General features: G+C 43.9%; 1 protein-coding gene across 1 annotated transcript in view; it reads left to right on the top strand.

Moving 5' to 3' along the window:
* The window catches only part of CSMD3 (CUB and Sushi multiple domains 3), a 2,596,150-nt gene that overhangs the window by 1,238,465 nt on the left and 1,337,605 nt on the right, over positions 1-20,080 (top strand). The window contains exon 16 of the mRNA XM_086918068.1: positions 12,759-12,953. Coding sequence (XP_086774194.1) covers positions 12,759-12,953 — 195 coding nt within the window. The remainder of the gene's footprint in view (positions 1-12,758; positions 12,954-20,080) is intronic.

The raw sequence follows: 20,080 nt of genomic DNA, 5'->3' as shown, positions 1-20,080 counted from the left end.
GTATTCCGTACTGTTTTACACCAGGATAGGTGTATTACAAACTATGGGGCATATTATCAAGGGGTTTATCTCCGCTTTTTGGCTTTAAAAGCAAAGAAAGCGGAGATAAAATTATCTCCCTATTACCTAGATGTCGCTAACACCAGTTAGCGACAGCTAGTAGGAGATAGCGACCATCTTGGGCCTCACTTTGCATGTCAGTGATATTTATCACTAATGACATGCAAAGTGGGCGTGCCAAGATGTTAGCGACTGGAAACAGTCTCCAACATCGCTATCTCCTATTAGCAACTTATGGAGATATTCGGGCTAAGCGCGAATATCTCCAAAAGCTAACACCTGCCCTGAGCAGTTCTTAGCCATGTTATCCAATGGGAGGTGGATAACATGGCTAAGAGCATTAGCTCGGTAATGCATGAATATCGCGGACTTTTCAGCGATATTCATGCATTGCGGCCAATTTTTATCGCATTATCTGCGATAAAAATCGCTGCAGCTCAGCGGTAAATTTTTGTCTCTAATCAAGCAATAGCGATAATTATCGCTATTGCTTGGTAATATGCCCCTATGATTGTTATTTACGAAGAGGTGGTAAATATGAATCATAGCAGAGAAATTGTGTTTTGACTTTAAATTCACCTTCTTCTTCCTAAATATGCAGGCCCATCTGTCATCTCCATTCATTGTCTGGCAATATTTTCCGGGGGGGGGCGAAATGAGGAGAATCTCTGTTTGCCTCGTGTAATATATGCATCGAAAGCATCCCCTGGTGTCATAGCGACGAGATCGCATCCCCTTCATGGGACATGGGCTAAAGGAACTCCTTTATGAGTCAGTGTCATAGTGAAATTCCTCTGAGACATCATGTCTGTTTTTGTTGTGCTTTTTAAAATACTTATGAGGCTGAATAACCAAAAGGCTAACACAAAGATTATGAATATGAGTTTCCTGTCTTCTCAGAAGACATTAGTGCTCAGCACTGTCACTAGTGGGGTGCCAGGCTGCAACTGAAGTCCATTGAATGTTAATAGACTCTGACATGTGTCACACCAGCTTGGTACACAAGGCCCTTCCTTTGCTCACAGGGATTTCCTCTCCTGTTATGTTTTACATTTCTTTTAATTTGAATAGAAGTTTATGAAGATGTTGTAATCTCTTCGACTTTAGATCAAACGCGGGCTTTTGCTTTTGCTATGACAAACGACACGGTGTTCACAGCAATTTTCTATGAAATGATGTTGATGTTCTGGTGCAAAAGCACTTTGCACCTACATGTAGAGGTCTCGGTGTTATCGGATACATTTCACTCGTGCGAGGCTCATTGTCAAGCCAAGCGTGTTGTGTGAGTGATCTCTGATCCCCCGATGGATTGAAGTGCAGCCTTGGAGATGATGCTTCTTGCCCTCCCTGATGCCACTACTAGAACTCTGTTCTTAGTGGGAATCTACCTTTACACCCACTGTTTGAAAACGTGGCATTTCAGTTGCATTTTTAATTTACTTATGAATTGGTGTTTAAAATGTTTCTATAATTTCGAAGTCTTTGGAGCTATTTAAACAAGCATTTGCAATGCAGTAGGACTCTGTAAATGACAATGTATTTTATCCATGTGTTTTTGGTTTGGAGTGGAACTATGTGGGTTGGATTGCAATTACTAGTTCTGGAATTGTGTGTGGTGTAATTCTGTGGTGTGGATTTGTGTAGTGGAATTATTTGGCATGGTGTGCATTGTAATTATGTGGTATTGAGTGTGGAGTGTAACTATGGAGACTTGTATTTTGCATTGTGAAGAGGTATGTTTAATTATGTGGTGTGCTGTTGAATTTTGTCGGATGGTGTAGAATTCTGTGGTGTGGTTTGGATGTGTTTAGTGTGTTGTGTATTTTTGTTGTTGCTGTTGAATTATGTTATGTGGAATAGGAATGTGTGGAAAAATGAAGAATGAACGTTGATAAGAAACACATGGAGCCTCATTTATGAAAAGTGACGCATCGCTGCGTGAAAACAGCGATGCGTCACTTTTCACTGCGCCCTCCTTGCGACACCAATGATGCAGTATGACGCATCATGGCGCAAGGAGTTACAGATACGTCAGTATTTCTGACGTATCTGTATGGCGCAAAAGTGACGCATTGCTGGAGTGTGTCACAAAAGTGACGCAACTCCAGCAATGTGTCCTTTCACATGGGGCAAGCCCCATGTGAAAGGGCTTGCGTCACTCTTATGCCTGCTGTGAGGCAGGCGTAAGAAATTGAAGCGTTTGTGTCCTAGAAGTGGCGCAGTGAAATCTTATAGATTTCACGGCGTCACTTCTATGACCCTTTCTTGCGACAGAATGCCCCCTCTGCATCCATTAATACCTGGCGTAGGTATAATGTAGCACAGGGGTTTACAAAGTGACGCATCTACCTAGATGTGTCACTTTGTAAATATGGTGCAATAAGGCACCTTTTTTACTCTGCTGGTGCGTCACAAAAAGTGACGCACCAGCGGCGTAAAAGTGATGCACTGCATCATAAATGAGGCCATTGGAGCCTATCACTGTTTATTCAAATGGAGCTTAGCTGAAGGTGTGACGAGGTACAGCAGCAACCTTGAGATTTGCTTTTCCAAGGGTTCGCCATTCATTACTGGTGTGCCAGAAATACTACTGTTGACAATTAGAGAGAAGCACACAGGCTATGGCAGCTGTTTTAGAGGGCCAAAACGTACTATTAATTATGTTTTTTAAATGGAGTGCTTGCAGATCAAATTCATTGTTACCCACGGTTTAAGGATTTAAAGCTACTATGAGAATTGAAAAAACGTACATTTGTCCATAACAAGATTGCCACCATATACGGAAATTTTGATCACCAACCCACCAACTTCCTCAACATCCTCACCCCCATGAATGCACATGACGACCACCTGCTCACCACATGGGAACAAATCACCAGACCGAAAACTACTGCCTTAATGACTCCATCCACTCTGGAGCACCCACCAACCCATGCTTCCACCGAATCTTCAGCCTCGAAAGTGATGAGATCAGTCACCAGCTCAACACATTCTCAATGTCTCCATCACCAGAGTCACCTTTCCAGATGCATGGAAACACAAGGTGGTCAGACCAGTCCTCTAGAAACATTGAGCAAACACCAGTGATCTCCAGAACTACAACCTAGTCTCACTACTCCTATTTTTGGCCAAAGTCCTGGAGATGGCCATTAACCTCCAACTCACCAAACACTTGTAGAGAAAGAAGTTACTCCACCCCTCCCAATCAGGTTACAGAGCCAACCACAGCACCAAAACAGCCCTGATCACCACAACTGGCGACATCCGCACACTCCTCGACAGAGGAGAATCAGCCGGCCTGATACTTCTTGACCTCTCTGCATCCTTCAACTCCATCTCCTTCCACAACCACATCGGGTGACTACACCAGATCGGAGTAAAAGATGACACTTTCAGATGGATGGCTTCCTTCTTCACAGGCCGCACCCAGAGTATCCGCATCCCTCCCTTCACCTCACAGACTAAACACTCCATCTTCGTCGAACCCCAAATTTCTTTGCTTAGTCCTGCCCTCTTCAATATCTACATGACGCCACTATCGGACATCGGCGGAACCCACATCAACATCATCTCCTATGTCAACAGCACCCAGATCATCGCTCACTCTCAGCAGAGCACACCACCTCGAAACCCCACTTTCATAATTTCTTGAGGAACGTCTCAGCCTGGATGAAGGACAACTGCCTAAAGATCAACACAGACAAAACTGAAGTGCTGATTAACCCTGGCCGAGTTGGCGGAGTGGGGCTTCGCGGAGCTACGCGAAGTGGGCGAGAAACTACGCCCACCTCCGCACTCCGCGTAGCCCCACTCCGCAAACACCACTGGCCGCCAGCCCCGCCACCCGCCTCCCTCCCGCCCTCCCTAAATACTTTCAAATAAAGGAATCAAATAATTTAAAAAGCACTTACCTTGCCCGCCGCTGCCCGCTGCGTCCCCGGGGCTCGCTATCTTCCGTCTTCCGTCTTCTTTACTAATGCGCATGCGCGGGCGGCCGCGCATGCGCATTTTCACGAGAAAATGCACATGCGCGGCCGCCCGCGCATGTGCATTAGTAAAGAAGACGGAAGACGGAAGATAGCGAGCCCCGGGGACGCGGCGGGCAGCGGCGGGCAAGGTAAGTGCTTTTTAAATGATTTGATTCCTTTATTTGAAAGTATTTAGGGAGGGCGGGAGGGAGGCGGGTGGCAGCCGGCTACGCTCCATCTGCGGAGCGTGCGTAGTGCCGCCTGGCTACGCCAGCTCCGCAAAATGCGGAGTAGGCGGCACTACGCACACTCCGTGCACGGAGCGTAGCTGGCCGCCCACCCCTAGTGCTGATCTTAAGCAGATACACTGCCCTCTGGAATGACTCCTGGGGGCCATCAGAACTCGGACCCACCCACACTCCAAAAGACCATGCCCGCAACCTCTGAGTCATTCTGGAATGCAGATTTGCATAAAATAGCAGGTCAGTGCCGTCTCCCCAGCCTGCTTCCTCACACTCTGCATGCTCTGGCGAATTTTCAAATGGCTTCCCATCAACACCAAGAAAACAGTAACGCATGCCCTCATCATCAGCTGGCTCGACCACAGCAGGCACCTCCAACAAACTCATGAGAAGACTCCAGACAACCCAGAACACAGAAGCTAGACTGATTCTTAAACTTCCCAAAAGGACCCACATTACCCAGTACCTGAGAGACCTCAATTGGCTACCCATTCGAAAGCGATGCCAATTCAAACTCCTGACCCACCCCTACAAAAGCCTCCATGACCAAGGACCTGCCTACATTAACCAACGTCTGAACTTCCAGCAACCACCCAGAAACCTCCACTCTGCCCACCTTGCCCTCACCCAGACCCCATACAGCGCATCCATCATCGTTTCTGCTCAGGAGAACGTTTCTTCTCCCACCTCGCCGACAAATCCTAAAATGCTCTCCCCCTCCACCTCCGAACCGCACCATCACTGGCAGACTTCAGGAAGGGACCCAAGACCTGGCTGTTTGACCGGAAATCCCGCAGCACAGCTCCTGGATACCCTCATGGGTGACAAGCTGTGCTACACAAGAACTGATTGATTGACTGAGACATAGAGACCTGACTATTGCACCTCATACTGCTAAGAACATGTGATCACCAAACAGAAATCCTTAGCAGTTGAGATCTCCAAGGGGCAAAATTCTGATTTTCCTAATGTTGCATAACGTGAAGCAGTAAAGCAGTGGATGAAGAGAAAATACAGATTAAATGCAAACTACCAGAGCTTCATTAATTCTCTAATTCCTGGTATTCATTGAAGGGGGTGATCTAAGGTCTCCGTGACTAGTTTAGCTTCTACTAAGTGGGTTAAAGAGAACAATGCATAAAACAAAAATCTGTTCTTTCCCTCCATCCAAAACTTTAAAGGGTAGTATAGGTAGCCTGTATATGTGTTCCTAACAATTGAGTATATTTTTTATATTTCACTGAGATCAAACTGAGGGCTTAAGCAGGATTATGATTCCCTTACCCATAAAGCATTTTAGTTAGCGATAAGAGAACTTTAATAAATATATGATCCCTTTAGCAACAAAAATGATTACTAAAATGTACCTACGGCAATACGGCCAATGGTTTGCACACAATGAAGCAGTCCTTGTGCAGCTCCTTCATAAAACGTCTCTCAGTGAAAAATTATTCACTTTCCTATCTAGAAAAAGTAAATTATTTCTCCCAGGTACAGACCAAAGGTGCTTCACTCCTTGGCATCTTGAGTCCTTGTCTTTGCCAAGTGCTGGACATCTGAGCATAAACAGAAGAATTAGCTGCTTGAAATGAACTTAAGCACATATTCAAACTCATACTTATTTCTAACATTAAACTATTGTTAGAAATGGGGGTCTCTAGTAGGCTGTGGTATGCACCCTGTCCAAGTAGGGACCCTTCCCTCTAGATAGGGTAAGGGAGTAACACACCCAGGATAACCCTTGTTAGCTTGGCACGAGCAGTCAGACCTATATGAGAGGCAAAGTATTTGCTTACAAAATACACAGTAACACAGTGAAAACACTAGAAATGGACACCACACCAGTTTGGAAAAATAACCAATCTTTAGCTAAACAAAACAAGACCAAAATGACAAAAATCCAACATACAGAAATAAACATATCATTTTTAAAATTTTAAGCAATTCTGTCAATAGAATTCCATGATTTTAGCACAAAGTACATTTGTTGTGTCACAATCCGAGGTGGAAATCAGCTGAAAAGGAGGAAAGCTTCAGAAAACACATTGATGCACTGTTTAGTGAGTCCAAGGGGAAAGGAGGCGTCAGTTCTGCTGCACACACGAGAAGTATTGCATTGATTTCTTACTGCGAGGAGAAGTGATTACTCAAATTCGGAAAGTTATTCCTTTCTGTGGGGCGATGTGCTGGAAACTTGCTACACAGGTGCGATGCATGGAAAATAAAGACCCGATGGGTTTGATGCTCCCAGACGCGAACAGGCGGTGCGTCGATCCTTTAGCTGCAGCGCTGTGATGCAATAGTTTTTCAGCCATACAGCCGGGCCTGGATCGGAGTGGGTGTCTTGGATGTCGGAAACATTGTGTTCAGGACTTGAGCTGCAGTGAACTTGGAGCAACGTGAACAGGCACAGCGTTGATTCACCCAGCTGTGAAAAGGCGCTGCGTGGATCCTTCAACCGCACCGAAGTAATGCATTGGTTTTTCAACTGTACAGCAAACTTGCGGCAGGAAAATCAGGCCCAGGGGGTCTCTGCATGGTTGTTCTTCTTTATTCTGCAGAAAAGCCACCTCAAGGGGCCAGAACTGAAACTGGCACCACTTGGCAGGTCAGAAGTCCCAACAGAGGAATCCATGGGATGCAGGTGACCTCTTTGATGGCCCTGAGACTTTCAACAGGAAGCAAACACACACAAGCCCTTGGAGAATTTTGATCAGCAGGATAGGAAGTCCAGTCCAGGCCTGGGACAATCTAAGACAGAAGCAGAAGGACAGCACAACACAGCAACAAGTAGAGTGGCAGCTCTTATCCTACAGCTTCTCCAGCTCTTCTTTTTGGTAGAATCTCCTCTTGATCCAGAAGTGTTCTAAAGATATAGGGTTTTAGGTCCAATAATCATACCCCTTTTGTCCTTTGAAGTAGGCATCATTCAAAGTATAGTCTGTGTGGTGCACATATCCTGCCTTTCTCGGGCTCCAGACACACACTACCGGGGGTGGAGACTGCATTGTGAGAGGGCACAGTCCTATTCAGGTGCCAGTGACACCTCCTTCCACCAATCTAGCTCAGGAAGGCCCATCAGCCTGGTGAAGGGCAATGCGAATATGCAGGGCACATCTCAGCTCCATTTGCGATAATGTCTACAATGAATGCAGGCCCAGGTAGTGAAACAAGAGACTTGAGGAGATACACAAGGCAAGAACTCCTCAAGATCAGGCAAGCCAGTTCAGATAAGTGCATACATCTGCAAAACACCATGTCATGTAGGGCTATGGAAGGTCCCTTTACATGTAGATCATGCCGTTTCAGAGCATGAAACAGGAACACTTTCCTACTAACAGCATGATATATGACCTAAGTGGTGGTCAAAGTAGACAGACCAACCAGACTGACTTCTCCCTCTTGACCACATCGGAAATCCGAGGCTGGAATTGCCTATTATGCAATGTTAGATCTCTACCTAAACACGCAACCAAAATATGGGATCTGTTCTCGTCTAAACTCCCTGATATCGGGTTTTTAACAGAAACCGGGATAAAAACCCAGCTTTATTGCGGCAATTGTAGTGGCTCTCCTGGAGGGATATCGGATCCAAAGATTGAATAGCTCATCTAAGGCGGGGGGCATAGCTATAATTCATAAAGACTACATCAAAGTCTCCATACTCAACCAATTTAGCAATGACACATTGGAAATCTTGGATTTTAGAATTGATCTGCTCTCTTAACATAGCTGTAAAGGTGCCCTGGTCTATCGGCATCCGGGTCCCCTTTCTAACTTCTAGCTCCAACTCATGGAACTCATCTCTCTGCATGTTATTTCTACTGGAAACTTTCTGCTTCTAGGAGATTTCAATGTCTATAGTGAGAACACCACAAACCAAGTTACTGCTACTTTCCTGGCATATTTAACATCACTGGAATTAAATAGGATCAACAGTGGCCCCAGTCATCTAGCTGGGCATATGCTGGATATTATCCTTACTAACTCCCCCAATATCATTTATGGAGCTACTTCTCCACTAACCTGGACAGACCATTCACCAATAGAGTTTCAAAATAAGGGCCCTGGGACACCCACTATCGCCCGCTCTAACTTACCTAGGTGGCTTAAACAGTGGCACAAACTCACACCGGAGCATTTTCAAGATGTCTTACTTAGCCTGCAGAATATTGATTCAGACATCGTTGAGGAATGCCTGGCCAGTTTTAATTCTACTATTAAAGCCACTATTGACCGTCTAGTACCGCTGAAACAATATTCCAGCATATCTAGACATCCCCAGACAGCATGGTTTTCCCCAAACCTCCAGACAGAAAAGAGGCGCTGTAAAAATTTGGAACAACACTGGTGCCGTTCGCACATTTCGCAGATAAAGAAAGATATAAACTTGCATTAGTCCAATACCATAACAACATTAAAATTGCTCACAGAACCCACATAGCGATGCAACTTGAACAGGTGGGGAACACCCCCAAAATTCTTTATCAGATCTTAAAACCTTTCACAAATCCCAAGGCATGCGATAATGAAGAAACATCCTCTTAAGCCCTCTGCGACAAACTAGCAATACACTTTAACGAGAAAATTTAATTGATTTACAATAAAATCACTTCAGCCAGAAGTCCTCAGACTGACCTCACAGCAAACCACCCTCTGGGCATAGATAATGCACAGAGATCAGACAAATTCAGGACACTTACGCCCGAGGATGTAGAGATGCTACTAAAAACCATAAAATCAGGCTCCCCGCTGGACATTATTCCAGCCAAGACCACCACACTGCTCGCCAAATAACATGCTGCCCCTATCTGTTCTTTCTTGAACTGTTCGATAGAAAAAGGTCTCCTCCCTTTAGAATGGAAAGCGGCACAAATTATACCCTTCCGAAAAAATCTTAAAGCCCCTATGGAGGATTTATCCAAATATCGCCTCATTTTATTACTAGCTCTTCTGAGCAAGGATCTAGAGAAACACATTAATAAACACCTGTTTGATTTTGTTGAAGCTTTAAACTGTCTCGATCCATCTCAGTCGGGCTTCTGACTCAGGCATAGTTCTGAGCCTGCCCAGATTGAGGTCACTGACAACATTAAAGTGTCCCTGGATAACGGACAAGTGGTACTTCTGGTGTTGCTTGACGTATCAGCAGCCTTTGGCACGATTTCCCACCAGATTCTGCTTGGGAAATTGGCTCTGGAATGGATGATGAGGTTTCTGTCTGACAGAACTCAAACCATAAATCTTGTCCCTTTCTGTTCAAAGACTACTAAGCTAACTCAGGGAGTACTGCAGGGCTAATGCTTGAGCCCCCCTTTATTTAACATATACGTTGCTCCCTTAGCGGGACTACTAAGGAAATTAGAATTTGTTCCTATGTCTTACGCTCATGATACTCTCTGCTACTACTCTCCTTTGAAAAGAACAATCCAAATGCTCAGTCTATTTTCTCAGAGGGGAAGATGACCATTGCAGTCTGGATGTGAGACAACTTCCTCCAGCTTAATGCGGTGAAAACTGAGATCATTTTGTTTGGGGAGGCATCATTCAGGTGGTCCTCTAGGTGGTGGGCATTACACCGACGTCCAAAACAGTGGTCAAAAATCTGGATGCCCGTTTGGACCAGAAACTGACTATGAAGGAGCACCCCACATCTATTACTGGGTCATGTTTCCATGTGCTCTGTCTACTACGAAGGAATTTCCCTTTCTGCCTCTAACCACGGTGAAAAGACTTATCCAGGCATTACTGTTAAGCTGCCTGGACTACAGCAATGCCCAGCTGATCACAGCAAATGAAGCATCTTTAAACAGGCTGCAGGTAGTCCAGAATACTGCAGCTCGCCTGGTATCTAATGCTCCTCCTCGAACATCCTCCCGACCCCTTCTGCGATAGGTTCACTGGCTGCCAGTACAGATGCGGATTAGGTTTAAGATCTGTTGCATGGGGCACAAATCTCTGAACAGCAAAGGTACCAGTTACCTTGCAGAGAAACTTACCAAATACATGCCGCCCAGGTCCATCCGTTCGGGGTCCAAATCTTTTCTAGTGACTTCCCGCTATGAAAAATCACACCTAGGAGGAAAACCCTTTTCCCTCCTTGTGCCATCTTGCTATACTGCACAAAGTGAAACCCTTAGCCGAGTTGTCAAATTGAACAGAGCCAAGCACGAAATCGTGGTGATTGTTATAGGGGAAAATGACCTCATGATTGCATTGGTATCTGCCCCCATCAAAGTTTTAAAAGAGATGATAATGTTTGAATTTAGAGTAGCTGCCAATAGAGCTCTCACTCTCATAAAAACCCTTCTCTGCCACTGAACATTTCGCTTTAATTTATGTCATTATCCTTTGCAAAATTGTAATCCTTTATTTCTGTGCCCCTGTTCATTTTGTGGGCCTTTCACTTATTCACAAGTAACATGTTGGGGTCATTCAAATTCTGGTTTTCTATTCTTCAGCCTACATGGTCTGCAGAGGCAATTGATACTTTGATAAGAATCACCCACCAAATTTGGAGATTCCTGCTACGTATGTGGCAATCTTTGTGCCTTCCTCAGAGCCATCAGTGCCGAGGCTCCACTAAAGTCGGCTCCACTGAAGCCGGCTTCACTGAAGGAGGCTCCATTAAAGGTGCAACAGGTTGCCATGGGTAGACCAGGTTTGAAGCTCCCGCTTTGCCCAGATTTTTGTTTTTCAACAGCAAATTGCCAAACTGGGTTATTTCTTCATTACTCTTTGGCACTGGTAGCTTCACACTGAGGATCCAAGGGAGGAAAAATGTGCTTTGGAAGGGCTACCCTAAGTTGGGCGGCCAGTCTGAGGTACATTAACATTTGTCTCTGTGGGAGGTGGGCTATTGGATAAAGGTTTCTGACAGCAGAGCCTGCTGAGGCACTCTAAACTGGGCAGTCAAACAGCAAAATTGGCGAACAAGCCGTCTGCAAAATAAAAAAAGATCATCTTTGCATTTTGAACTCACTACTTTTGAATCATTTAGACAATTGATTTTTTGTACATTTTTGAAATGATGTTGGGAGTTAGCTTAATAATGTCACTTTAATATTACGATTGTGAGTAAAAGTGTGCTCTTCTGGTTGTATCAACCTTCCCTTTCATAGTTTTTACTAGAGAAACTTTAATCACAATTTTCCAGTTTCACTATGATTTTTTCTGTTTTATCCAGGCCATGCTCATTTCTAATCTGATGGGTTAATCTTTGGCACTAATAAAATGATTTAATCTTTGATTTGGAGTGATATCATCATGGACTCACATAATTGGTTACAGCCTTATCTAAATCCTTTGGAAAGGATAGGGAATGGGCATTTCAAGGTGTGATTTAACTTCAGTCTGTGAACACAAACACAAAAGTGAGTTTGTGGATGTTCACAAACGTTTGCCTAACTTCTTCCTACCATGGAAATATTGAGAGATACAGAATTGGTGAAAAAAGGACATGAGTGGCAAGAATCCCATGTTGCTTGGTTGGAGGAGGCGGGGCAGAAACTCCATCAAAGCTATTAAGTGTGCTTGCCCTACCCGCTGGGCAGAACTGGTAAAAACAGAACTTCATGGTCCAGAATTCCATGTTACTTGATTGGAGGAGGCAGAGCAGTAACTCCATCAGTGCTGTACAGCACACTTTCATCACAGCAGCACGGGATGAAGAACAGGTGAAAATGGGACTTCAGGGTCCAACAGCATGTGTTGCTAGATTGGAGAGAATTACTGCTGTGAAGAACATGGGTCAATCAATTTCTGAAATTGTAAGGGGCACAAAACTCTTCAAACTTCATGCAACTGTGAGAAAATTAGTTTCTCAATCTAGAAAGTGTTTTGTCCCGTGGCAATATCAATAGACACGGGACTGTCACTCCACAAAGATGATGTTTTTTTAATAGGCATGATACAGCATGTACAATTGACTGCAGAGGCAGTGCTAATGCTCTGGTGTGCCAATGAATTCATAGAACCATTCTTAATGTATGTCTTGAGGGAGAGGTGTGGTCCAGCAGCCAGAGTGGCTAACGCCGGAGCGTGGTGCTCGCAGTTCGATCTCCGGCACCGATGGCAGCTCAGCCCAGCATCATGTGACTCTGGGCAGTAGCTCACTTAATCTCCCTGGTGAGCCCCTGAACCTGGATACATTTAGGGGTGATAAGTCGCCCTTTGAAAATGTAGAAATATTAATATTATTATGACTGGGATGATGTGGCTGGACATCTTTCCCTTTGTAAACCAGAAAAGCTCTCAGAATTCCAGAAAGTCATTGCTCTGGATGCATGCCCGTTCAGATGTACAACATTTGTTTGTGAATCACGGCAGAGTGTAATGTCGCCTTCAGTGTCAGTCACTAAACTGTGATTGCCAAACAATTCCTTCACGTTATTCAGCATCATGTTTCCAAAATCTTACTATGGTTAACTCTTGGTGAATTTTGAATTGCAACTTCAAGAAAAATCTCATAGTGCATTTTGTGTTTCAGCATTTGGACACAACGAGTGCCCTGATCCGGGAATACCAATCAATGCTCGTCGATTTGGTGACAACTTTCAGCTTGGGAGCATAGTTTCTGTCATTTGTGAAGAAGGATTTATAAAAACTCAAGGCTCAGAAACAATAACATGCATACTGATGGATGGAAAGGTCATGTGGAGTGGTCCTATCCCTAAATGTGAAGGTAAGGAAATGTACTTAAGTAAATCTCCCTTCTTACGTATTTTTAAATTATATTTACCGGACTATTCCTGCTCTGTCTCTTTTAGTGTGAATATACATGGATTTACAAAGAAACATTAACCCATGTTTTTAAAGACGTAAGATTATATTCCATCACTGCGCTTTGCCACACCTCATGTTGTACACTGTTTCTCTTAAGAGCTTAAGACTAGACGTAGGACTATGCAAGATAAGATTGTCAGTGAGGGGAAGGTTAAGATATTATCGGCACACATTGTGTTTGTATTGCTTCATTTACACGAAGGGTTGAGGAATACGGCAGGATAGACACATAATTATGGGAGTACGAGTATGAAATATGTTTGACTTGATGTCTTTAAAGGTTAGGCTAGCAGTTTCTTCGCTTTTATGTCATAATACTAAAGTACAAATTCTTTATGAAAATCGGTAACTTTAGAAAAGGCACACGCACATTTTTGAATAACAGAGGAAGGACAAGATGTCTTCTATTTCGGGAAATACGTATATTGAATTGTACTATGTTCTAAATTCTTACCTTTCTTTAATAATTTAAAGAAAAGTTTAATATTCCTTCCCCAGCCTTGTTCCAATGGCAAACACATGCTACTTTATCTTCTAAGACCCTGACTTCAACCAAAGACTTGTATCACACTGCAAAATTATATGGTCATTAGGTGTAAGATGTGTGACTACTATTGTACCATTGTTTAAAGCTGTGATACAGACAAACAAATCCTATGTAATTTTAGACAAAGAAAAAAGTATCAATGGACTTAAGTACTAGAATGGTATTTCCACCCTCTGTAAATCTTCTGTGTGTTTGTGAAGAATCACACGAAGAAGGCATCACCTTTGAACGCTCAAACTTTCACATACACTTTATTTCACATTGTTAGCCACAGGATGGATTCCATTGCTCTCCAACCCTTACAGTAATCCAGCAGCGTGTACAGTCAGTTGAGTCTTTGGGCCAGGATTTGTCTCAGTGCACATGCCTTCTAAGGAGCAGACCCAGGAAAATGAGAGCAGGTTTACTTGTCCCAGTGAATTGCTTTGTGTATAGACCTTGGTCCAATTCATCCAAGTGAGCATTGGAGTCATTGACAAGCATCGTTTCAGCTCCTTATTGCAGAATCAGGATCTGCAGGAAAATCTGTCTTGATATTCAATTTAGTATTGCAGAAAATCTAATTCTATGTCAAAGTCAAAAGGGCGGGGAAACGGTGTTCCTGGAGATCATGAAAAATGCATAGAACTCTTACGAACTCAGAATATTGTATGGAGTCACAAACATGTTACATGATTTCTCTTACAAATACTCTCAAAAGGGTGCCATGGTGTGTACCTCATCGGTGGTAGGGGAAGGCAAACCATCATATTTCAGGGGGAGAATGAGAAAATTCTTCAAATAGAAAAATACTGCTCTGAAGAAAAAAGATAAATCAGTGAACGTACATTTCCACGGCACATAGGTCTTGTGGATAATCCATGGGAGTGTTTATTCACTGGTTCCCCACATTATAATGTTTAATTTGTGTTGCTTAGAAGGCTCATGCCTGAGGAGTCTGGACCATCCTTCAAACATCTGAAAGATCCCAAATTCATTATGTTGATTTACTAGACTTAAATGTGCACGTTTTCAATGCATTTTGTTAGACAAGTAATGTGTGAATACAATAGGCTCTTTGACCTTGAACCACAAATAACTTTTCGTTCAAGGAATTGTAATTAAGACGTTCAATTTATAAATTTAGGCAATGCAGCAGATAAAATTCAAGAAATATGACATTCATGGTATATTTATTTATTGACCTTTTATGAGTGTTTATTTATTTTATAAAGCGGTGCATGTTGTGGTAGGGGAAATTGGCCACCCACAGAAATAGCCTTTCAAACCTGTTGCAGGTCTGCCACTGCAGTGTGCCTTAAACTTCCCTTTTAGTACACATAGGTCACCCCTACAGTAGGCCCTGGTTGGCCCTATGGGCAGGGTGCTGTGTAAGTAAAAGGTAATACATGTATTTTTTATGATTTCATGTTCTGGACTGCTGTGCTGCCAGGAGAAACAACCCTTTTATTTTACTGCTTTGCTCTGTTGGCCTGCTGATTGCTGGACTGAAGGATGGAGTGCCACTTTGCAACTTTCTGAATGAGGTGGCCTACAGTCTGCTACCTCGATGTGCCCCCGAGGGCTTTCCTAGGGCTTGTTGGCTTACCCCATGTTCACAAGGTCTCAGGATCAACAAAGACAAATGGCACATTTGTTCTGCCATGGGACTCTGTGGCTCCTAGGTCTGGTAGCCAAGAGAGACAAGGATCAGAATTGCCTCTAAATCACTGTGAATGCAGGGAAAGCAGGTGTGGCAGATTTCAGTAATGTGTTGTGGCCAAGATCAATAGTACCCCACTGCCTCATGCTGCACCCCGCCTCCTGGTGCATAACTGGTATTTGCCGCAGTGGGTGGAGAATGAAGATGGCAGCCATCAGAGAAGAAGTCGCTGCAGCGCTTCTCAGTGCGACACACTGCTCAGCAACCAGGGGCATGCCATGCACACAAGGCCCAGTAGCCTGGCTCTGCCCCCAGAGCAGCGCCATGTGTGACCAGAATGGCGTGACTGAAATTTTAAATTATGGACCCCGTCTCCGGGGTCCATGGTATTTCTGACAAGCGCCCTCAGTGACATTCAGAAGGTCGACTGTGGCCTGTGGATCCTGCAGAGTTGGGCCCTTCCAGAGGTGCGGTGAGTGACTAGGGCTCAAGTGAGCCGTGCAGTCCTCCTGTGCTCCTTACTGGGTGGGCCTGCCACAGGACTATTGGCAGTTTGGGGGGCCCCAGAGGGTTGTGGACACGCTGCAAGATGGGGAGTGGCATTTCAGGCTTGGAATTTAGGCCCACTGATCTGCTTGGACCAGCAGCCAACCTTCATGAAGCAGGCAGCTAATCTTTGCCCTAGACTTGTTTCCCCCGGTTGATTTAGGTCATGTGACTTGGAGGAGGGACGTCTCCTTGTAGTCAAGCAAATCCTATACTGGGAAACTCGAGTAAGGGTGCCTTAGAACACTCTGTCTACGGTGCAAGAGCAACCTAGGAATACTTCTGCAATTGTTATTGCTATAAATTTGTGTTCTGCCAAACCAAAAGTATCAAGGTGATTTTCCTGCATTACCTGAGATTGTTTCTTTATTCTTGCAATATTTGCACTGTGTAGGTGATATACACTTTTCTTTAATTCTGTATCTCTTGCATTGATTATGTAATTCATGTTGTTGCAACATATGAGCCTTCCTTTAATCCTGCATTGATTGCACTACTTATGTTGTTCATAATGTTTTGACCTTATTGTGTTATGTTCAATATAGTGCCTTTTTTATATAACACTGTGTGAAGTATCTGTTGTGGTGCATTCATTGTGTTACTGTATGCACCAGTAGTTTAGTACCTTACCAAAATGAAGTCAACTTTTGATCTCAATGAACTGTTGTTTTACAGTGAGGAGGAGCAGAAGGGGTTCTGAATGGAGAGGGGACAAGCTATGGATAGGGATTCCACCAAGCTGGACCTTCAGTCCTGGATACGTTTGTTAGGGCACACTGGGAAACAACCTCGAAGACCAGGAGGGTGGTTCACACCTATTTGGCATATTTGATTTACTTGTAAGACCTTTGTAAATGTTTATACCATATACCCAGAGCCTGTAAATGAAATGTTACTAGTGCTTCTTCAGCACTGTTTGTGCCACCCACAGAAGCAGTCTTTCAAACGTGTTTCAGGCCTGCCACTGAAGGCCCCTGTGTGCGCAGTTTAATGCGACTTTGACTTGCCATTTAAAACTGCTTGCCAAACCTTAATCTCCACTTTTATTACACATCAGTCAGCTCTAAGGTAGGCCCTAGGTAGCCCTATCGACAGGGTGCTGAGTAAGTAAAAGGAAGGACATGTACTTTTATGTCTTGCATGTCCTGGTAGTGACAAACAGCCTTTTTGTTTTCCCTGCTGTGAGGCCTACTCCTACCATAGGCAAACATTGGGAATTCCCTTATATACTTTTAAGTGGTAATTCCTGATAAGAAAGGAGTGGGGATGCCATGTTTGGCATGTTTAGAATGGTAGTGAAAAATCCTACTTACTGGTGAAGTTGGATTTCACATTAATATTTTAGAAATGCTACTTTTAGAAAGTGTCTGCAGCAACAAATGACAGACGGAATGTTGAATACATTAAACTCTCACCCCCAGCCAAGAGATCAGGGTTCAATCCCTTGATCTTTTGCTCACTACGCCACCCCAGTTTGGACCCAGCCATATGCAAATCAGTCCTGACCCTGATGTTCCAAGCCGGGTCCTCTCTGGAACTGAAACAATTACCATGGCATTGGTTTCGAGGTAACACGCTCAATAGCCAGGATGGTTTGAATTCAATGGCACAGAGAGCAAGGTAGCCATATCTGGGCATACCCATCCTACTTAGGGCGAAATTTGTTGCAGCAACAAATGATGGACAGAATGCTGAATAAATCAAACACTCACTCTCAGTCAAGAGACCTTGGTTAAATCCATTGTTCTGTTGCTCACTACCCCACATTAGTTTGGACCCATCCATATGCAAATCATTCTTCATCATGTTCCTCATGGGAACAGTCCAATTCAAACTATCAAGCCAGGTCAACCTGGACTGGAAGCTAGCATCCTGGGACCAGATTCAGAATATCACCCCTCATCAGCCAGGCTATCTTGAATCCAGTGACACAGCGAGCAGGGGACCCACGTCTGGCCATATTCATCCCACTTAGGGTGAAAATTGTTGCAGCAAAAAATTATGGAAGGAATGCTGAATAAATATAACACTCACCCCACTCAAGAGAGCTGGGTTTAATCCATTGTTCTTTTGCTGACTTTGCACCCTAGTTTGGACCCAGCCATATGTAAATCCGTATTGACCCTGCTCCTCATGGGAACAATCCATCCTGAACTGCCAAGCCGGGCCCCCCTGGACTGGATACAAGCCTCCTGGGACCGGTTTTGTGCTATCACCCCTCATCAGCCAGACTAGCCTGAATCCAGTGGCACACCAAGAAAGGGACCCCCGTCTGGGCATACTCATCCCACCTATGGTGAAAAGTGTTGCAGCAACAGATTATCGATGGAATGCTTAATAAACCAAACACTCATCCCCAATTAAGAGATCTGGGTGAAACCCACTGTTTTTTAGCTCACTGTGCCACCCCAGTGTGCCCCCAGCCATATGCAAATCAGTCTTGACCCATGTACTTGTGGGAACTGTCCAGCTCAAACTGCCAAGCTGGTTCGTCCCTGGACCGGAAACAAGCATCCTGGGACCATTTTCAGGGTATCACCCCTCATCAGCCAGGCCAGCTTGCATCCCGTGGCACAGGGAGCACAGGACCCATGTCTAGGCATACCCTTCTCAACTAGGGCAACAAAATAAAAAGATCATATGCTGGACAGAATGCCAAACAAATCAGATATTCACTCCCAGTCACTGATGCAAATCAGTATTGAATATGCTCCCTGTGGGAACAATCCAGCCTGAACTGCCAGGTCAGGTTATCCCTTGACCAGAAACAAGCATCTTGGGACCCCTCATCAGCCAGGCTAACTTAAATCCCAAAGTAAGGGGAATTAGTATGCCAAATGGGGTTCCCTTGCTCGTTGTGCCAGTGGATTACTTACCACTTCAGTGGGTGCCACAATGGGTGCTGCAGACTTACAGGCCAAGGGTACATTTTGTACCCTATACTTATGAGACTTATAGCTACGTTAAATATGCCATTCAACACTATAATCTTTTTGGCATGTTTTAGGGATTAGAGCACATGCACTAGGACATAGTTAGCAGAGTCCCAATGCACTGATTCAATCAGTCCCAAAAAATAAGGAAGATCATGCAAGAGGAGGCATTTTCCTACAAATGTTTTGATTGAAAAGATCAGGGTTGTTCAATGCGTATACAGATGCATGGAGACACGTGCTATTATATATAATGCTGAAATTAGAGGAATGCTCCCAGCCATTCCAAGATGTGGGTCCATTCACACTGCATTACAGTGATGAAGTATCAATGTTGCCCTATGTGCCCAGTTACCGGCACATTCCCTCTAACATTTTTCCTATAACTGCTTGATTCAAATTTTTTAAATCTATTTAGTTTTTCTAACATTTTCCTCTGGACCTATTTTTTTTTAGGAATCATTCTTTCTGACCTCTTTTCACCAAATCCATGTTATCTCAACCTTTGCTTTTCTGCCAATTCTTCCAGTATCTTGATAACACCACCTTACTTACATTATGTTTGTGTACCTAATGAGGGTGTGGAGATTCTCAATGTACATAAGACATTGGATCTGCCAATTTTATGTTAAAGCTTGAGGCCCATTACAAACCAGATCAGTGGCGCCCACTGATAGTAAACTATCACCCAGTGGTTGAAATGGAAACAAATAAGTGCTGGGGCTCTCGTCAGGAGGCAGCTTGCACACCCCCATTTCTCCTGTTAGTGTAGCCAACCACTAACTATGAAAGTGGGGGTAGGGAGTGACATAATGGCTAGAGCTGCCGACTTCAGAGATGGGGAACCAGATTCAAGTCTCGGTGTCAGCCCAGCATCTTGTAATTCTGGGTAAATCACTTAATCTTCTCTGGCAGTTAGTACCTGATTTTGTTACTTTCAAATATTCTGATGAGCGCCACAGCACTTGGCCATGGGCTTCTGAAACATGAAACTTAAATATTGGATTATATGCCCACTTTTTCTTTGCAATTATCTTGTATCATTTATTAAAGGTTTCAACGAGCAATGATACTCCTATGTTGCTTAACACCTTATATTTAAAATGCTCTGAAACGAGGCAAGTGCAATATGAACCAGTATATAAAATCAAGTTTGGAGAAATTGTGTCGTTACTTTCCCTATGCAAAACAAGCTTCATTTTACCACCTTTACCTCAAAGGGAATCGATGTCAATTGGCAGCAAAACATTTTATTTGCATAGAAATGCAATGTTCATTAAAGCCTTTGCAGGGTTTAATAAATGACTATAGACGTGGTTAAGTAAAACACTATCATTATAAAGCCAAGCACGAGGGCC

This window comes from Lissotriton vulgaris, chromosome 4_1 (genome assembly GCF_964263255.1).
Source record: "Lissotriton vulgaris chromosome 4_1, aLisVul1.2, whole genome shotgun sequence".
In the NCBI taxonomy this organism is placed as follows: Eukaryota; Metazoa; Chordata; class Amphibia; order Caudata; family Salamandridae; genus Lissotriton; species Lissotriton vulgaris.
The sequence above is the reverse complement of the archived record's forward strand: the minus strand, read 5'-3'. Positions and strand labels throughout refer to the sequence as shown.